Source organism: Podarcis cretensis, assembly GCF_951804945.1.
Source record: "Podarcis cretensis genome assembly, chromosome: 6".
In the NCBI taxonomy this organism is placed as follows: Eukaryota; Metazoa; Chordata; class Lepidosauria; order Squamata; family Lacertidae; genus Podarcis; species Podarcis cretensis.
Window position 1 is genome coordinate 77,824,189 of NC_137175.1, and position 17,689 is coordinate 77,841,877.

General features: G+C 43.7%; 2 protein-coding genes across 3 annotated transcripts in view; one reads left to right on the forward strand and one right to left on the reverse strand.

Moving 5' to 3' along the window:
- Nucleotides 1–5,688, reverse strand: part of ABCD3 (ATP binding cassette subfamily D member 3) — a 44,513-nt gene extending 38,825 nt beyond the window's left edge. For both annotated transcript variants that reach the window (XM_079981382.1, XM_079981383.1), the window contains exon 1: nucleotides 5,555–5,688. In XM_079981382.1, coding sequence (XP_079837508.1) covers nucleotides 5,555–5,673 — 119 coding nt within the window. In that variant the 5' untranslated portion in view covers nucleotides 5,674–5,688. The remainder of the gene's footprint in view (nucleotides 1–5,554) is intronic.
- Nucleotides 5,689–5,697: 9 nt separating this feature from the next.
- ARHGAP29 (Rho GTPase activating protein 29) overlaps nucleotides 5,698–17,689 on the forward strand; it is a 108,471-nt gene continuing 96,479 nt past the window's right edge. Inside the window, exon 1 of the mRNA XM_079981095.1 lies at nucleotides 5,698–5,805. The gene's annotated coding sequence lies outside the window, so the exon portion shown is untranslated. The remainder of the gene's footprint in view (nucleotides 5,806–17,689) is intronic.

Below are 17,689 nucleotides of genomic sequence, written 5' to 3' on the forward strand. Positions count from 1 at the left end.
AATTGGGATGAAACATTGTAAACAAATGAATAAATTAGAACAGGTGTCCTAATGTAGGCACCTACAAATCTTTTCACCAGTAACAAGTGCCTCTTTCCTCCAGCCAGAAGGACAACAAACAACACACATCCTTTCCTCTCAAGCTGTTTCTTATCTTCTTCAAGGGAGAGAAGATCCCACATGTCTCTTTAAACCTTTGTGTCAGGTAAACAAAAGTTTAGTGTTATGGGCAGCCATTGTATGATAGCCCTTCTGCGGCAGAAAAGGTGCTTGCTTTCTAACCCTGAATCCAGATCAATAATTTGTAGGTAGTGTGGTAGGGGTACTAAAGGCTATGGGAGGGATACCTAGCCTTAGATTTGACAACTTGGGTCCATTATTATTTTGACTGGAAATAGCCATTTTCTATATAAGAACTGACACTCAGCAGTTCGTTTTCACTATTTATGGCTCACAATATACCAAATCAAATCAAATCCGTTTATTGTGAGGACCATGCCTGTGCACAAAAATCAACACTACAATAGTTAAAAATATTAAAATTCATTACATACTATGCCAACAAAACCTTCTTCCCACAAGATAGAAAAGGAGGGAAAACAAGCAGCGAGTTAAACAGACGATGAAGGGGTCTTTACATTGTCGTCTATAAATCTTTCCCTGGCTTTCATGGCCTTCATCACAAAGACCGCTACCACATGGGTAATGCGCGGGTTTGCATCAACTAACAAAAATTTTACTCTATCTTCAGGACTGGTTATAGAGTTGGGTATAATTTGCAGCAATGCGTCTCTAAAGCCCGAGTAAATGGGGCAATAGAGGAAGTAATGTGTAAGATCCTCTTTAATTTTCATAAGGCAAGGACATAAACGATGTTCTACTGGGGTTTTTGTGTATCTACCGGTCAGGTAGGCAGTTGGCAATGTTTGAAACCGTGCCATAGTGAAAGCTCTCCGAAGGATGGGATCGGTGATATCCACCAAGTAGTTGGCACAGATTTTGACTACCGATTCTTATTTTTTTATGATGGACACACACACAAACACACTCGACTTGGGCTGCCTCCTTTAATTCTAAATTATATACCACACAATCCCCAAATAAAAATTGATATCCATAATTTCTTAGAAAACTTACCCATTATCTTCACTAACTCATGATAAGAAAACCTTTTAGTTAGTCCCATCTCCCTTGAAGAAATTGACTCTTATTAAAAAAATTAAAACCACATAAAGGCTCAGGACCTGATGGCTTCACTTCCAAGTTTTATAAACAATTAAAACAAACATTATTACATTATGGGCTGCCTATTTAACAACCTAATGAGAAGGGAACCCCTCCCCAAAACATGGTACCACTCCAAGATTGCAACTATCCTAAAACCATTTGAAAACCAGCAGAAGGTAGAATCTTTTTGGCCAATCTCTGATTAACCAGAATTACAAAATCTTTACATCAGTGCTAGTCAACAGGATTGATATATTTTTGCACAAATAGCCCCAGACCAAGCTGGTTTTGTCCCCCATTGAAACATCAATGAACCAATCAGAAAACTTTTAAACATAATCAAATGTGGTATGGACAACTTCCCCACTGGTAGTCATGGCTTTGGACATTCTCAAGGCCTTTGACTGCCTAGAATGGGACTACTTGCTGGCAGTTCTATCTAAATTGCAATTGACCCGAAATTTATACACATTTTGAAACAAATACACTGCATCTTCTGCCACAGTAAGAATAAAGACACACACAGCTTTACTGCAGTCCATAGACACAAAACACACAGTACACCAATAGTATATGTCAATAGTATACGCAATATAAATTCATCCCTGGTAAGGATTTGACAGGTAACAAAGAAAGGCTGTTTACCCTCTACCTTTTTGTTCATCCTAGCTTTAGAACCATTAGCTATATGCCTCTGAATACCACCAGACACTAAGAGAGTCCAAACTGAAAAATAAACTGCATGATCGGGCTGTTTGCTGATGATTTAATTACTATGACCCACCTGACCTCTTGAACACGGGAGCAGCCATACTTCAAGATCTTAACAACTTTGCAACACTAACAGGCCTGCAGGTTAACTTCTCAAAATCGGAAGTTTTATGCTTCAATGTACCACCTAAGATGCAAAAAGCATTCACAGAACACACAGGCATTAGACCAGGGGTAGGCAACCTAAGGCCCGTGGGCCGGATGCGGCCAAATCGCCTTCTCAATCAGGCCCACGGACAGTCCGGGAATCAGCGTGTTTTTACACAAGTAGAATGTGTCCTTTTATTTAAAATGCATCTCTGGGTTATTTTGGGGGCCTGCCTGGTGTTTTTACATGAGTAGAATGTGTGCTTTTATTTAAAATGCATCTCTGGGTTATTTGTGGGGCATAGGAATTTGTTCAATTCCTTCTCCAAAATATAGGCCCACCACATGATCTGAGGGATGGTGGACCGGCCCACAGCTGAAAGAGGTTGCTGACCCCTGCATTAGACTCTGTCACACAACGCTTAGCTATTTAGGAAAAATTGCAACAAGAAACCTTAGTAGACTGTATTAACAAAACAACCCCCCGCATGGCAGACAATTCTTCAAAATTTGAAAAAAATAGAGCAACACCCATTTTACCCTCAGAAACAGTTTAGCAATGGTAAAAACGATGATCCTACCAAAACTGTGATTTCTATTCCAATGACTCCCACTTTGGATCCCACTCAACCAGATATGAAGGTGGCAGAAAAAAATTAAATTCATTTTTTTTTCCGGCAAAGGACTCAAAATAAATGCCAAACTCCTGTACCTCCCCACAGTGGAAGGAGGCTGTGGTATCCCAAACCTGAAACTATATTTTATTGCTAACCAAGTAAGACATGCCATCCACTTTATTTTAGATGATACCTCAAAACAATGGGTCCAATTAGAAACCGAACTAATTGAGGGAATTCCAACCTCCACTTTTCCCTCCTTTGTTTTTGTTTAAACCAATTCACAAACCAAGAACTTATACACTGACCACTAATAATGAACCATATGTTGCAGATATTACTGCAAATTTATTATGCTATTTTTGTGATATACAAATGGCATGAGAATATTTGGTCTATTTATTCTTCCTACATTTATTATTTTTGTTCCTATGTTCCTTGTTTATGAAACCCAATTAAATGTTATTTAATAATAATAGTAATAATAGTTTGTTAGCTTCTAAAAGCAGAAGAGTCTGTTACCGAAGAGAGGATGCAAACAAGTATATGGCAACCTACTTTGGACTTTGTATTACAACATCTGATTGCATGTTATTTCAGTTTGGCACTTAAATCAGCTTGGCAAACTGGCTCTGGTGTAGAAATAAGGTTATTTTATTCAATGCTATCCCCTTCTTAGGACCACTGTCTACAGGAAATTTGTTCCTAGATATGATGTCCTAGACACATGGACATCAGTTTTTTTGCATATCACGGTGATGCACCAGGGGGCAGGGATGGGGAATGCTTAAGGTCTTAAGTGTTTCACTTTCAAAAGATGGCTACTATTGTATTTTAACATTGGATAAAATATTGTTCATAGCATATCAATATACTGTATAATACTTCTCTTCAAACATTGCCTTATGGACTGTACCTCAAGGCAACATAGTATTGTGCAGAATATAAAATGTATGACGACATAAAAGCAGTTTGAGCTATAATAAAACTGATCATTGCCCAATAGTTACGAAACTTTTGCATCAATTGCATCCAACCTTTCTCCCAGGCTTTGACAGTCTACAATAACGTTTGTTATTATTTTGTTGTCAAAACTTTCTGTGCCTATAGGGGCTGTCTTCTGTTTTGTTTTGTGGTATAATATATTGATTTGTGTCTTTAACAATGTTGTAAGTTACTTGGAGATCGTTGGATAACAAGTGACAATAAGAAAGAAAGAAAGGAGTGACACAAACATGATCTAGATACGAGTGAGTGATCTATCACTCTGATTATACACACGTGCAACTTTGAAACCAAATGAAAAGTATTTTATAAATATCACTGCCCAAACTATTATCTTATTATCCCTATGACAGCTGCCAGCCTGCATACCATATATAAATATTAGTCTTTGTTTCTCCCAAGCTGCATTTTTTTTCAAGCATTTAGGATATCTCCTAAACTGAATACATCTGCCAAGTCATTCTTCAGAATATTCATAAGGGAATTAAAATCCAGAATCACAGGTCCCCGTCCCCCCTTTGAACTCATGCATGCTTACACACTGTCTTTACATTCTGCACACACACTCCTTGTGCTTCTGCAACTTTCTCTTTGGGAAATCTTGCCCTGGGCAATTTAGATAAATGAAATTACAGGGGAAAATCCAGAGCTACCTGTGCTTTATGAAGGCTAACTAACAAGTGCCCATAAGGAAATGCACATGCCTCTTTAAAGAACCCAGGTGACAGTGCTTCCTGTATCCAAAGAAAAGTATAGTTGTCTTTGTTTTCTGAATAAAAGGGAGCCTTTGGAGCAAACTTCAGTAGCATCCGGGGGGAGAAATGGGGTGTCTGTCTAAACACTAACAGCACTGCAAAGTTTAATTCCCTTCTCAGCTGAACCTTAGTGTTTCCATCTCTTTAAGTAGGACTTCTTTAAATACTGTGTGACAGGCAGAAGTTCAGCAATTAGTACTATCTTACTGTCACATTTTGTGCAGTGCAATGGCAAGGAATTCAAAGCTTCAGCCCCCAGATTGACCCAGCTTGCTAGTTGCTGTCACAGTAACCAAAGCAGTGCATGTGAAGATATTCTGGCACTCTAAAATGCTATGTAAACACCAATTATTAATATTACGTTCTCCTATAAGCTAATCTCTCAGGTGTTTGAACGCAGCCAAGGGTCTGGTGTGCCACTAGATATCATGGGCTACAACTTCCAGCACCCACGACCCTTGTCTGCGCCGCCCTGATGGGTGTCAGGAGGCCAACAACATCTGGTACCTATCCCAGATAAGAGACACAGCATCATTAAGATAACTCAAGCTGGGGGGGGGGGGCTGTTGCACAGCACCTATTTTGGAGATCTACCTGCTGCAACAGGTGTGCCAAGGGACCCTCGATACCTGTGCAACATGTGCAATGTGCGGCAGGTGTGCCACTTCTAACCATCCCCGAGAAAGGAAGAGCCACATGCTTTCCCGGGTTGAAACCCTCCAGGTAAAAGGATGTCAAGGTAACAAAGAGGGCATAGAAAGACTTCGGAGCCCCTGGGCAAAGCAACAGGGATCAAGGCACAGTGCGGCTTTGACTCGGTCAATATGGAATAGTTTCTGAATGTTCACTAAAAATGCCACGCCTACGGAGTCCCGGCAAGGCTCCCTCTGGAGTCTCCCTTTGTTTCCCACCCCCTTTAAGATTTAAGGTCTTAAATCACCCCCTCGACTACCGGGGGCCACTTTATTCACCCCAACCCTTCCTTTTATCCTGTCGGCGGAGGAGACAGCCGGGAACGTACTCTCTCGGCTGCCCCCTACACACACCCCACACCCAAAGCCCCCGGCCCCCCGTGACTCGCCCCCGACTGACCCGTGCAGGGCGGCCGCCTTCCTCCGCTTGCTGAGCAGGCAGAGCACCGCGCAGGCAGCGGCGGTGGCGCCGGCCATGGTGGAGTAGCGCGCGGTGAGGAACTTGCTGTAGGCGGCCATGGCGGCGGCGGAGGCGACGGCGAGCGCAGCCCGAGAAGCAGCAGCAGCGGCAGCGGCTGACCGGGGAAGAGGCTCGCCGCAGCGCGGAGGATGCCGGGGGGAAAGAAAGAGGCGGCGCCTGTCAGCTGAGGGGTAAGGCCGCAGCGGCTGAGGCCCTGCCCTCGCTCTCACTCCTCTCCAGGCCCGCCTCGGGCCGGACTCCTCCTCACACCACCTTGGTTGGTTGGAGGCGAGCAAGAGGCGCCCGGCCTGGTTAAGCGCAAAGACGGCAAGCGGCCTCTGAGGGAATAAGAGCGCTTGCGCTGGGGCCTGGCTAGTCAAGCTCGGTCGCCGCTACTCAGGCCGTTATAGACGCGTCGTGTGTTGTACGAAGAGTGTTAGTTTTTTAACCCCCCCCCCATTATTTTAGTGAAGTGGGTTCCTTTTTTTAGTGAAGCAGATTCTCTCAACGCAACGGCGGATAACCCCATTATTTTGTGTGTGTGTTTTTTTTACTACAACTCCCGGCAGACCCAGCGAGAATGGCCAGTGGTGGGGCATGACGGGAGTTGTAGTCGCAACAGCTGGAAGACTTGCAAGTTTCCACCTTCCCAGGGTTAATAATAATAATAATAATAATAATAATAATAATAATTTATTATTTGTACCCCGCCCATCTGGCTGGGTCTCCCCAGCCACTCTGGGCGGCTTCCATAAAAACCAAAAATACACTAAAATATCACAGATTAAAAACTTCCCTGAACAGGGCTGCCTTAAGATGTCTTCTGAATGTCAGGTAGTTATTTATTGCTTTGACATCTGATGGGAGGGCGTTCCACAGGGCAGGTGCCACGACCGAGAAGGCCCTCTGCCTGGTTCCCTGTAGCTTTGCTTCTCGCAATGAGGGAACCGCCAGAAGGCCCTCGGCACTGGACCTCAGCATCCGGGCAGAACGATGGAGGTGGAGACGCTCCTTCAGGTATACTATGGTGCGAGGTTGGAACTTCAGTGCGGGCGCCCGCCGTTATGGGCGAGGAAAATGCCCATTGTTGTGTGACAGGTGGGTTTGTGTGTATGGATGCCTTTTATATTGCGCGGGCACATACATCTTTACCATGTGTCTTTACACTTGCACCTTCCTGTGGCATCCCTATGAAGACAAATACTGTACAGTACTGTAGTTGTTATCTCCCATTTGGAAAGCTGTATATGTATCCTGTTAACCCCCCTCCCACCCCAGACACATTATACCTACAGCTTACAGTTGCACAACAAAATAGGCTCATTTAAGGTTAAATAAGAGATTCAACTTGTTCTACATGTTTCTCTTCTTTCTTCATGTTTGCAGTCTTGCAAAATGAATAACTGGGCTAGTTAGTCTTTCTTGTTTAGCAGGAAAGGCAGTTCCAAGGCTCCCAAGATTTTGAAGGGTAACTGTAGTTGCTTAAGCCCCCACTCATTTCATTTTATTTCACTTTTAATTTGTACCCCACCTTTCTATATTGCTATAAACAAGGCAGTTGAGAAGCTGAAAAAATATACAACAAAGATCACACATCTTAAAGGTAAAGGTAAAGGTACCCCTGCCCGTACGGGCCAGTCGTGTCCGACTCTAGGGTTGTGCGCCCATCTCACTTAAGAGGCCGGGGGCCAGCGCTGTCCGGAGACACTTCCGGGTCACGTGGCCAGCGTGACGAAGCTGCTCTGGTGAGCCAGCACCAGCGCAGCACACGGAAACACCGTTTACCTTCCCGCTATAAAGCGGTACCTATTTATCTACTTGCACTCAAGAGTGCTTTCGAACTGCTAGGTGGGCAGGAGCTGGGACCGAAAGACGGGAGCTCACTCTGCCGTGGGGATTCGAACCGCCAACCATGCGATCGGCAAGCCCTAGGCACTGAGGTTTTACCCACAGCGCCACCTGCGTCCCTATCACACATAACAATACAAATAGGTCAAAATTGAAAATGTGACATTAAAATAGAAGGGGAAGAAATTGAGGCAGTAAGAGATTTTACTTTCTTGGGCTCCATGATCACTGTAGATGGTGACAGCAGTCACAAAATTAAAAGACGCCTGCTTCTTGGGAGAAAAGCAATGACAAACCTAGACAGCATCTTAAAAAGTAGAGACATTACCTCCTAGACAGCATCTTAAAAAGTAGAGACATTACCTCCTAGACAGCATCTTAAAAAGTAGAGACATTACCTTGCCAACAAAGGTCCGTATAGTAAAAGCTATGGTTTTCCCAGTAGTGATGTATGGAAGTGAGAGCTGGACCATAAAGAAGGCTGGTCGCCGAAGAATTGATGCTTTTGAATTATGGTGCTGGAGGAGACTCTTCAGAGTCCCATGGACTACAAGAAGATCAAACATATCCATTCTTAAGGAAATCAGCCCTGAGTGCTCACTGGAAGGACAGATCGTGAAGGTGAGGCTCCAAGACTTTGGCCACCTCATGAGAAGAGAAGACTCCCTGGGAAAGACCCTGATGTTGGGAAAGATGGAGGGCACAAGGAGAAGGGGACGACAGAGGATGAGATGGTTGGATGGTGTTCTTGAAGCTACCAGCATGAGTTTGATCAAACTGCGGGAGGCAGTGGAGGACAGAAGTGCCTGGCGTGCTCTGGTCCATGGGGTCATGAATAGTCGGATACGACTAAACGACTAAACAACAACAAAGGTAATATGCAATAATCCATTAGAATATAATAGCACACAATAATATTAACTCTAAGAATATCAGCGAATAATAATTAAACAGAAAATCACTCCCAACAGTTTCAGTGAACCATTACTAAACTATGAGCAATAAAAATAACAGCAAAGTCACAATACGTAAAATATCACAATACATTTAAAAATCATGTTAAAATACCATACTGAGTAACAAGATAACTTACAAAATAATTTTAATTTTTTTAAAAATCTGAACTCCCCAGCCACTTCTGCTGCTCTTAAACATGGCTTGGGAGAGGCTGTTGCTCAGTTAGTCTCAGTTAAGAGTGTGGGAAGCTCTTTTTCCCTTCTTCACACTAACTGAGGGAGCTGGCAGGATGCTAGGACGGTTGTAACTGTTAAAGTGAGACAGTAGCAAGCTGTTATGACTAGTCACATCTCCCAGCCTCTCTTGGATTGTTGTGCTATTTGGTTTTTGTTGTTGGCTTTAATGCAAGTCACTTTGAGTTGTCTTGTAAGAAAAGGAACTAACAAATGCAATAAAATAATGCCTCCTTTTTTAGAACTGTAGTCCTTAAAGGGCCAGCCCTCTAGCTGCAGACAGGGCCTTCTGCCCGTGTGGTATAGTGGTTAAGAGCGGTAGACTCGTAATCTGGTGAACTGGGTTTGGGGCCCGCTCCTCCACATGCAGCTGCTGGGTGACCTTGGACCAGTCACACTTCTCTGAAGTCTCTCAGCCTCACTCACCTCACAGAGTGTTTGTTGTAGGGGAGGAAGGGAAAGGAGATTGTTACCCGTTAGACTCCTTAGGGTAGTGATAAAGTGAGATATCAAATCCAAACTCTTCTTCTTCTTCTTCTTCTTCTTCTTCTTCTTCTTCTTCTTCTTCCAGGCATCCTGCCTGGTGCTCTCCCTATGCTGTTGGAGGTAGGCCTGGAGGCACTCAGTTCCTTGGGTCAAGGGGAAAGTGGACTCAATGAAATCTGATTCAGGGGCCTAATGCCTGCTAGCTTCCCTAAACAGATGTCTTCTAAAAGTCTGGTAGTTGTTTTTCTCTTTGACATCTGGTGGGAGGGCATTCCACAGGGCGGGTACCACTACCGAGAAGGCCCTCTGCCTGGTTCCCTGTAACTTGGCTTCTCGCAGCAGGGGAACCGCCAGAAGGCCCTCAGCACTGGACCTCCATGTCCGGGCAGAACAATGGGGGTGGAGACGCTCCTTCAGGTAGACTGAACCGAGGCTGTTTAGGGCTTTAAAGGTCATGAGTTCATGAGCAAAAAAGATGGCTGAGTTTTTCAACTACCTAAAACAGCTCTTCAGGATGATAACATGGATGCAGTGCTGGAAGAGAAGCAAATGTATTCAGTGCCAGCAATGCCAATAAAAGGAATTAACTATTTACTCCCAGCTCCTGCCAACCTAGCAGTTTGGAAGCACGTCAAAGTGCAAGTAGATAAATAGGGACTGCTCCAGCAGGAAGGTAAACTGCATATCCATGTGCTGCTCTGGTTTCGCCAGAAGCCTCTTCATCATTCTGGCCACATGACCTGGAAAAACTGTCTGTGGAAGCGGACAAACACGGGCTCCCTTGGCCTGTAAAGCGAGATGAGCACCGCAACCCCAGAGTCGTCTGCGACTGGACTTAATTGTCAGGGGTGTTTTATCTTTACCTATCATTAGTTTTCGATCACAACCTCTTCATCAATAAAACCAGAGATCTGCCTTTATTTTAGTCAGTGAAAGATGGAAAAGTAATTAATTAAGTATTGTACACCCAAGAATCCAAGACTTGGTAGTGTGAAAGTTGATTAACATTTCCTGTATGAATCAAACATTTCTGTTTATAGCTTATTTTCTTCATACTTAGGTTGCTCAAAGCTTTCTTCCATAGACATAATTGTTAGGAGTTGTCCATCTTTCGTGTTTTGACTTGCCGCTTAAATATTCTTTTTATTACAGAAACTTCAGAGTGTTAACTGAACTATAGATTTGTGTCTATTGTTTAGAGTGTATCCAAGCCCCAAGGGAAGATTTAAGCACCATTTTTGCAATGTCACCATTTTAGAAAACAGGCATCGCCGCATTCACTATTCTAGCTACTGCAAGTTGAGTAAAGTTATGGGAAATGTCCTTGGTGGCAACAAAAATGGAGTTACAGACTCCTACTTTTGAGGGCCACACACAACAACTTCACATTTCCTCACCCTGTGTTTTTTTTTAGAAAAATAAGACGAAACTATGGCTTGAGACCTTCCTAACTAGGAAGGGAAGCTTCTTAATCACATTCCCTTGCAAGTGATAAGGAAGCATGATTTGCCATTGCATCTGAATGCAGCTGTGCTTTTGCAATACTGTCTATGATTTAATCATACACATGCTATCAGATTATAGCCGAGGTTGGGCGTTCCATTTACCTGTGTGTAAAGAAATGTGCACATGAGTGTGAGTGCATGCTGCCAAGCTTTGCTTCCTCTGGGGCATTGCCCTTCATCTTGTAATATTGAGGATGTAGTTCTGAAGAAGGGCAAGTTCTCTACTCATGGAGGCTTCTCACATCATTTAGAGCTTTGCACAGGATTTGCCCTGAAACTGGTAGAGGGCTGTAAACATAACCAAAGGCAATGTGCCAGAGGAGGCAGGATATTGTTATTATATACTGTGTTTTTTCTATATTTATGTGATAAATAAATAAAAGACATGCAGGGCTCTGAGTAAAGGAGACTGAAGCAGAAAAGGTGGCGGGGAGGCAATCAAGGAAAGTGAGAACCAGGATTATCATAACTACTAGAGAAGTGTTGACTTCCTGCAAGGGTCCCTAACCCCTGTGGGCCTGTGGGTGCATTTTGAAATCTGTCATGGGCACCACAAAATACCCATTTAGCAGAAGAAAAACTGAACACCCCCTGAACAACAAAGCAATGGAAAAATTCAAGCAAATTCCCAAAATATATGAGCTTTAAAAAACCACATTTACAAATAAAAATTGTGTGGAATAGGAGGTCTTGGTGGGTATCACGAGAAAGTCTTTGTGCCATGCTTGGGATCCCAGGATTTCCACATGAAGCCTCCAGAAAGGGGAGGTAATGCTCATTTGGAACCCAGTAATGCTAGAGTGAGCCATAACCTGCTGAGGAAGGAGACACTCCCAGCAAATTAAGGTCAAGCCATCTGTAGGCAGTCTGCTATTGCAAAAAAAAATAAAAATGCTTTTGTGTGGGCAGAGCTTGGGACAGAAAATGTGCAGCACATCATGTGGGGACTTGTAGTACAGTTTTATAACATCTAAGTTGAAACGATGCTGATACCGTATTGGGGGACATGGTAACAAATGAATGTTGTTGTGTTTTTTTAAAAAAATTATTGAATGAATTTATGTTACAAAAAACAATACAACCATACTACCACTAAATATAATTAAGAAATAAAAATTACATACATCAATATTTAGTTTGTTATTTGTTATTTACCGTTTTATTTCCTCCCAAACATTCCATACAAAAACACACATATATGCAGACACCTACACACCCAAACACAAAATGATAATAATGAAAGTAAATTTCCCCCCCTTTTAGCTTCCAAAATCTTTTTTCAACTTTGACTTCCTGTCAAGTCCCTTAGCATATATTTTATCTTACAATCGAATGTACACAGAACAATAAACATTTCTATATAAATTTACCCATATATTCTGAAAACATAATAAATCCTTAATTGTTGTCCACCTCCTTTTAGTTCCTTTATCACTCGAATGCTGGCACGGAGTCAAAACTATTATTGTATTTTTGAACATATCTTCTATAACCATCCCATTTTTCTGCAAATTTTTGCTTTGAGTTTCCTCTGAGTTTGCTAGTCAATTGAGCCATCTCCACCAATTCCTGTAATTTGATTTGCCAATCTGTTATTTTTGGAGCCTTGTGATCTTTCCATCCCTTGGCCACAAGTATACGAGCCGCTGTGGTTGCATACAAGAATACCTCTCTTAGTTTTTTTGGGATCTCTTTATCTAAAATACTTAATAGAAATGCCTCCGTTTTTTTAGTAAAGGTTATTCCCATCATCTTTTTTAATTCATCGTATATTCCCCCTCAAATCTTAATCTTTTCACACGTCCACCACATGTGGATCATGTCACTGTTATTTTCTCCACATCTCCAACAAGCATCCGACAAATTTTTATACATTCTTGATAATCTGGAAGGAGTGACCTATGAGCCGTTTTCATCGTGGTCTCTCTTATATTATAAAGGTAAAGGTAAAGGGACCCCTGACCATTAGGTCCAGTCGTGACCGACTCTGGGGTTGGGGCACTCATCTCGCTTTATTGGCCGAGGGAGCCGGCATACAGCTTTTGGGTCATGTGGCCAGCATGACTAAGCTGCTTCTGGCGAACCAGAGCAGCGCACGGAAACGCCGTTTACCTTCCCACCAGAGTGGTACCTAGTTATCTACTTGCACTTTGACGTGCTTTCGAACTGCTAGGTTGGCAGGAGCAGGGACCGAGCAACGGGAGCTCACCCCGTCACGGGGATTCGAACCACCAACCTTCTGATCGGCAAGTCCTAGGCTCTGTGGTTAAACCCACAGCACCACCCACGTCCTCTCTTATATTATAGCTGGCTGTAAATTTCAAATTTACATTCCATAAGTTTTCCCAATCTTTTAGCATAATAGGACGGCCCACATCTTGGGCCTGCAACAAATGAATGTTAATGATCTTAAATTTACTTCCCCTTTCTGATAATTGCCATTCCTGTTTACCTATGCATGTTTAACCTGGCCTGTGCAGTATTGCTCCATCCCAGTGTGTCTAGGAGACCTGTATGAAACTTGCATTTCTGCTAAACTGACATAGCATTCTGCAGTTAGCCTGAGGTCCTGTGTCTCTTTCATGTGAACAAGCCTTCTGACAGGTTTCCCACAGGGAGCGTATTAATTTTGTCTTCTGATTAATCCCTGGAGCCGGTTCAAGATGTTGGTAGTGCTTTGTAAGAGTTACATCTTAGTTGCTGTATCTCTTGGTCTTTGAGTAATAACACTCGTGGGAGAATAATTTTTAGTGAGTGGAAAGGGTTTAAAAGCCAGGCAAATAGAAGTGGAGTAAAGAATATTAGAATCATCCATGAAGTACAATAAGAAAATATAGAAAATTCAAGAGGAGGGGCATGCCATGAGCATCAGGGAAGGCACAAAGTTTTAGCTGCCAGCTTCATTTTGGAAGTTGAGGCGAGGGTGAGTCAAGCTCCATAAGATAATTATGACAGGCAAGTATTTTGCTGCAGGAGACACCTCTTCATTCTTAATTCTTATGCACATGGAGAAAATGACCTTCATGCACACAATTTTCAGAAGTCTTCCATATCTTCCCTTTGTAGGGCATCCTTTAGGAAAGGAGGATGAGCACTATGCAAACCCATGTTTTACATCACATAATTTTTTTCCTATCACCAACCAGCTCAATGGGTTGTTGTTTTTTACACGCTGACCTGGTGTGCACTGAGAGATTGGTGTAAATAAATAATCCATTTTAACCATGCTAAACAATTTGGGTTCCCTTCTCTCCCCTATTCCAACATGCCCATCTGGAAATGACTGTTGCATTGCACCAAGGCAACATGGAAGGGATAGAAACAGGTTACATTGCAGAAGGCTGACATCCAGCAAGGGTCGAAATAAGGAAGACAAGATAAGAGCGACTGTGGTCGTTGGACCAACAGTGGTCCACGAGTATCATTCAGGTGGTCCACAGTATGCTTGTAAAAATACAGTTAAAAACCATACAGCATCTAGAACAGTGCATTAAAATTGCTACAATGGGCAGAAAAAATCCACCAAGACCCTTAGCATTTTTCAGGTGATCCATGGAGTAGCAAGTTTGGGAAGCACTGTGTTAGTGCTTCATAATGTATTGTGAAGTTTAAATGTTGGGTGTATGGGGTTGTTAGGCGAGCGGTAGTACCTCTGATGTGGGACACGTTGTGCTCCTTCTGGGGTAGTTTGTCCACCTTTGGTCCCCGCGCTGCAATCACCTCTCACCTGTGGATCTTAGAAGCTGTCAGCATGAGACAGCGACCATAACTTGGGAAATGGCTTCAACTGGGTCTCAAATCTTTGGTGAGCCATGAATTTGCCCTGCAGACAAAGACAGGCTCTGGTGGATTGAGCAAATGAGACCAATAGTGGGTCCAACCGTCAAGAAAGTGGTTAGTGCAAGTGCTGTAGAGGGAAGTGAGGGGCAGATGGGACTCATCAACCTGCAGAAGAGAAGGAAAACTCTGATCCTAAACCTCTGTTGCCTTGTGGGATATATTTGAGAGAAGAAAGGGCTAAGGAGTAAACCCTACACAAATCTGGAGTAGAGTCCCTAAGATGGTTGGATGGTACCTTGTATGCCTCCTCCTGGCAACTCCTGCAGTCAAGCTGGTGCCAAACGTATTGCTCTGCTTTGGGACCACTTCAGTGAGGCCGAAGGGGGAGGGTCTTGTCATCTGGGCAGCCCAGGACTACCATACACACTGCATAGCAGTGGTGTGCAGTCAGTGGGCTAGGAGGACCGGACTAGTCTCCTAAATGTTTCCAGTAAATTAGAGTATTAAAGACTCATGCCTCCTTCCCAAAGCCTGGGAAGCTTCTGCCCAGCTTAAGGAAAGAGGCGCGATGCTCCAAAGGGATCCAAGAGCCCTTCCGCCACATTCCCAAAGCCAACCCAACTTTGGGAAGAAAGTAGCAAGGCTCCAGCACCCTATCGAAAGTCTTGTGCCTCCTTCCCAAAGCCCGGGATGCTTCTGCCCAGATTAGGGAGGGAGGCACAATGCTCACACGTGGGACGCTGGGCCCCTCCCAAGCTGGCGCCTCTGGCCCTAACTGTTTCCCTACAAAAGAATTCACCACACACCGCTGCTGCACAGGCTTGTGCCCCAGGGTAGTCACTATGGTGCTGGGAACACAGCAGTTCAACTTCACCCCCCGAGGAGCACTCCATTGTCTTTCAAGACAGACAGAAGCCAACAGCCAAATGTTGGACAGCCAGATTCAATGAAAGCATTTCCTATCTTCTTGTTGATACTACATTCCCTCATTGATCAGAGAAAGGAAGGGATAATAGATCATATTTAGTCTCACACCACACGGTATGTATGTACAGTAATAGCAAAATAAAACAAGGAAAGAAACCTAGGGGAAAGTGCTATCTTCATGCCTTTGCTTCAAGGCATACGGTATTGTGTCATTTCCAGTCAGCGTAGGAGGAATTTTTCCAGCTTTTTTCCCACAGCATAATGAGTCCCAAAGGCATGCCGTTCACACCCCCACATCTGCACCTAATTTAGTTTCCTTCTATGCCTAAGAGCTGGTGTGGAATTTGTGGAGCAGGGCAGAATTTCTTCATGTATGCAAAGGTGTTTTGAACCCAGAAGCTGCTTGGTTTGAACATTATTGACACGCCTTACAAGAATTGAGAGTGGTATTGGGAGAGGTTTCCCTTTCCATGGTGTGCTGTGGGCCATGTCTTTCATCCCACTGTTACCTCTGATCAAAGTTGTTACTATTTTAAACAACCCAAATCCTCTTTATAAGAGGCAGCATTGGACTGTGTACACACAATGAGCAGGGTTATCAAAGTGCCTCTGGCACTGAAAAACTGTTGTCTTCTCTCCAGCCCGTGTTGTCTTGATTCACTGAAGGATACCACAGTATTAGCAGATTTTTCTCACCTATTAATACATTAGCAAAGTCTATCTATAAAGCCAGAGTTCTTTTGCCTACTTTCCCCCCTAAATGCATCTCTTACCCTTTATTTCCCCATCCTCTTGTATTTGGGGAATGATGCTGGCGGTTCAGATAAGAACAGTAGAAACAGTGGCCCACGCTTCCTATTCCTATAAATGTCAGACTTTTTATTACTGTATATCAATTAGACAGCACCAGCATGGTGTTTCACAGAATTTCATAAACCAAAACACAGACAGCTCCCAAGGAGCTTAACTTCTAAAATATGACATTTATTTTTAAAAAGGATGCCCCAAACAGGGAGGATTCCAAGCCTGTAGAGGAGGTGGGAAGACAAGCTGGCAGAAAAAACATTATGCTAAAAGAAAAGTGAGGAATTAATAAAATCCCACAGCAGGGGTGGGGGGGGGAGTGAGAATAAAATACTATGTTGTGCTGGTGGAGACTCATTTCACAACATAGTTTTCTAATTTTGTATCTGAGATAGCTGCGCTGCTGGCACACTTGCAAAGACATTCCATTGAACTTAGCAGGCCTGGTATCAAGGCAAATTTATTTGTGACAAATGCCCTAAGAAGGGACACTCATACACTGTTCCGGTCATGTGCACTTCCTGTAGACTTCAGTTAAGACAAGGTAGTCCCTCAGAGAAGATGGTATTTGTAGTCCTGGAAGGCAGGACTACAGATCCCATCTTCCCTGACCATTGGCCATTACAGGCTGGGGCTGACTAGGGCTAGTGTCATGGGCTGGCCAAGTCAGGGCAGTGCAGATGGAAGACTGGCCGAGCACCCAGGGGAAATCTCCAGTGGGATGTGGGGACTGTTGGTTTCTATTTCCCTCACTGAGCAGCAACTGCAGTCACAAGACATTGTTTTGCATTCCACAGTCAGAGTTACTGTTGGATTCCCATGGGAATGGGCGACTGGATGTGACGTTCACTGGTTTCCTGTTTTTCACTGTTCTCTCGGTGTTCTTTGTTTCCGAGAGGTGTTGCTTCTCTGCTCTCACAGAGGCAAGATGCATGTTTGTATTCTCTCAGCATAGAGTGTAAATAAAAATTAAGAATGTAGCACATACTGCTTATCCTTCTGCTGTGTGACGACGCTCTGCTTGGGCTCAAGATAAGACGAGCCTGTATCAGCTTCAGATGGGCCAAAGCTAGTCAAAATCTCACAGGGACCTCTACACAGAGTGGGGCAGTCTGTTAGTGAGGATCCTGCAGGGCAGGTAGCTCCTGCAGCCTGCTCTCTTGCATTATCCACCCCTGTGAATAAAGCTGCAAGCCCCACCTCGCTTTCCATCCCCATCTACCTCTCCAGGGCTGTTGGAGCATCTTTCGGACACTCCTGAGATGCAATCAGATACTGGGAGTAGCTCTGCTTACCCAGGATGGATGTTTCACCAGTCTCAGCCACCCCTCAGGAAGCAGAAGCACTAGGAGAAGCCAAAAGAGAAGGGAACAGAGGGTTCTACCTACTGTTAGTTATGTACTGAAGTTCTCACCCTGGGCCAGCAGGGGGATACTGTAGATAGTTATGCAAATAAGGGATCGAAAGTGACATTCAGTGATTGGATAGTTTTAGAAAATTGTTACAGTTATGTTGTACTGGAGCTCTATATAAGC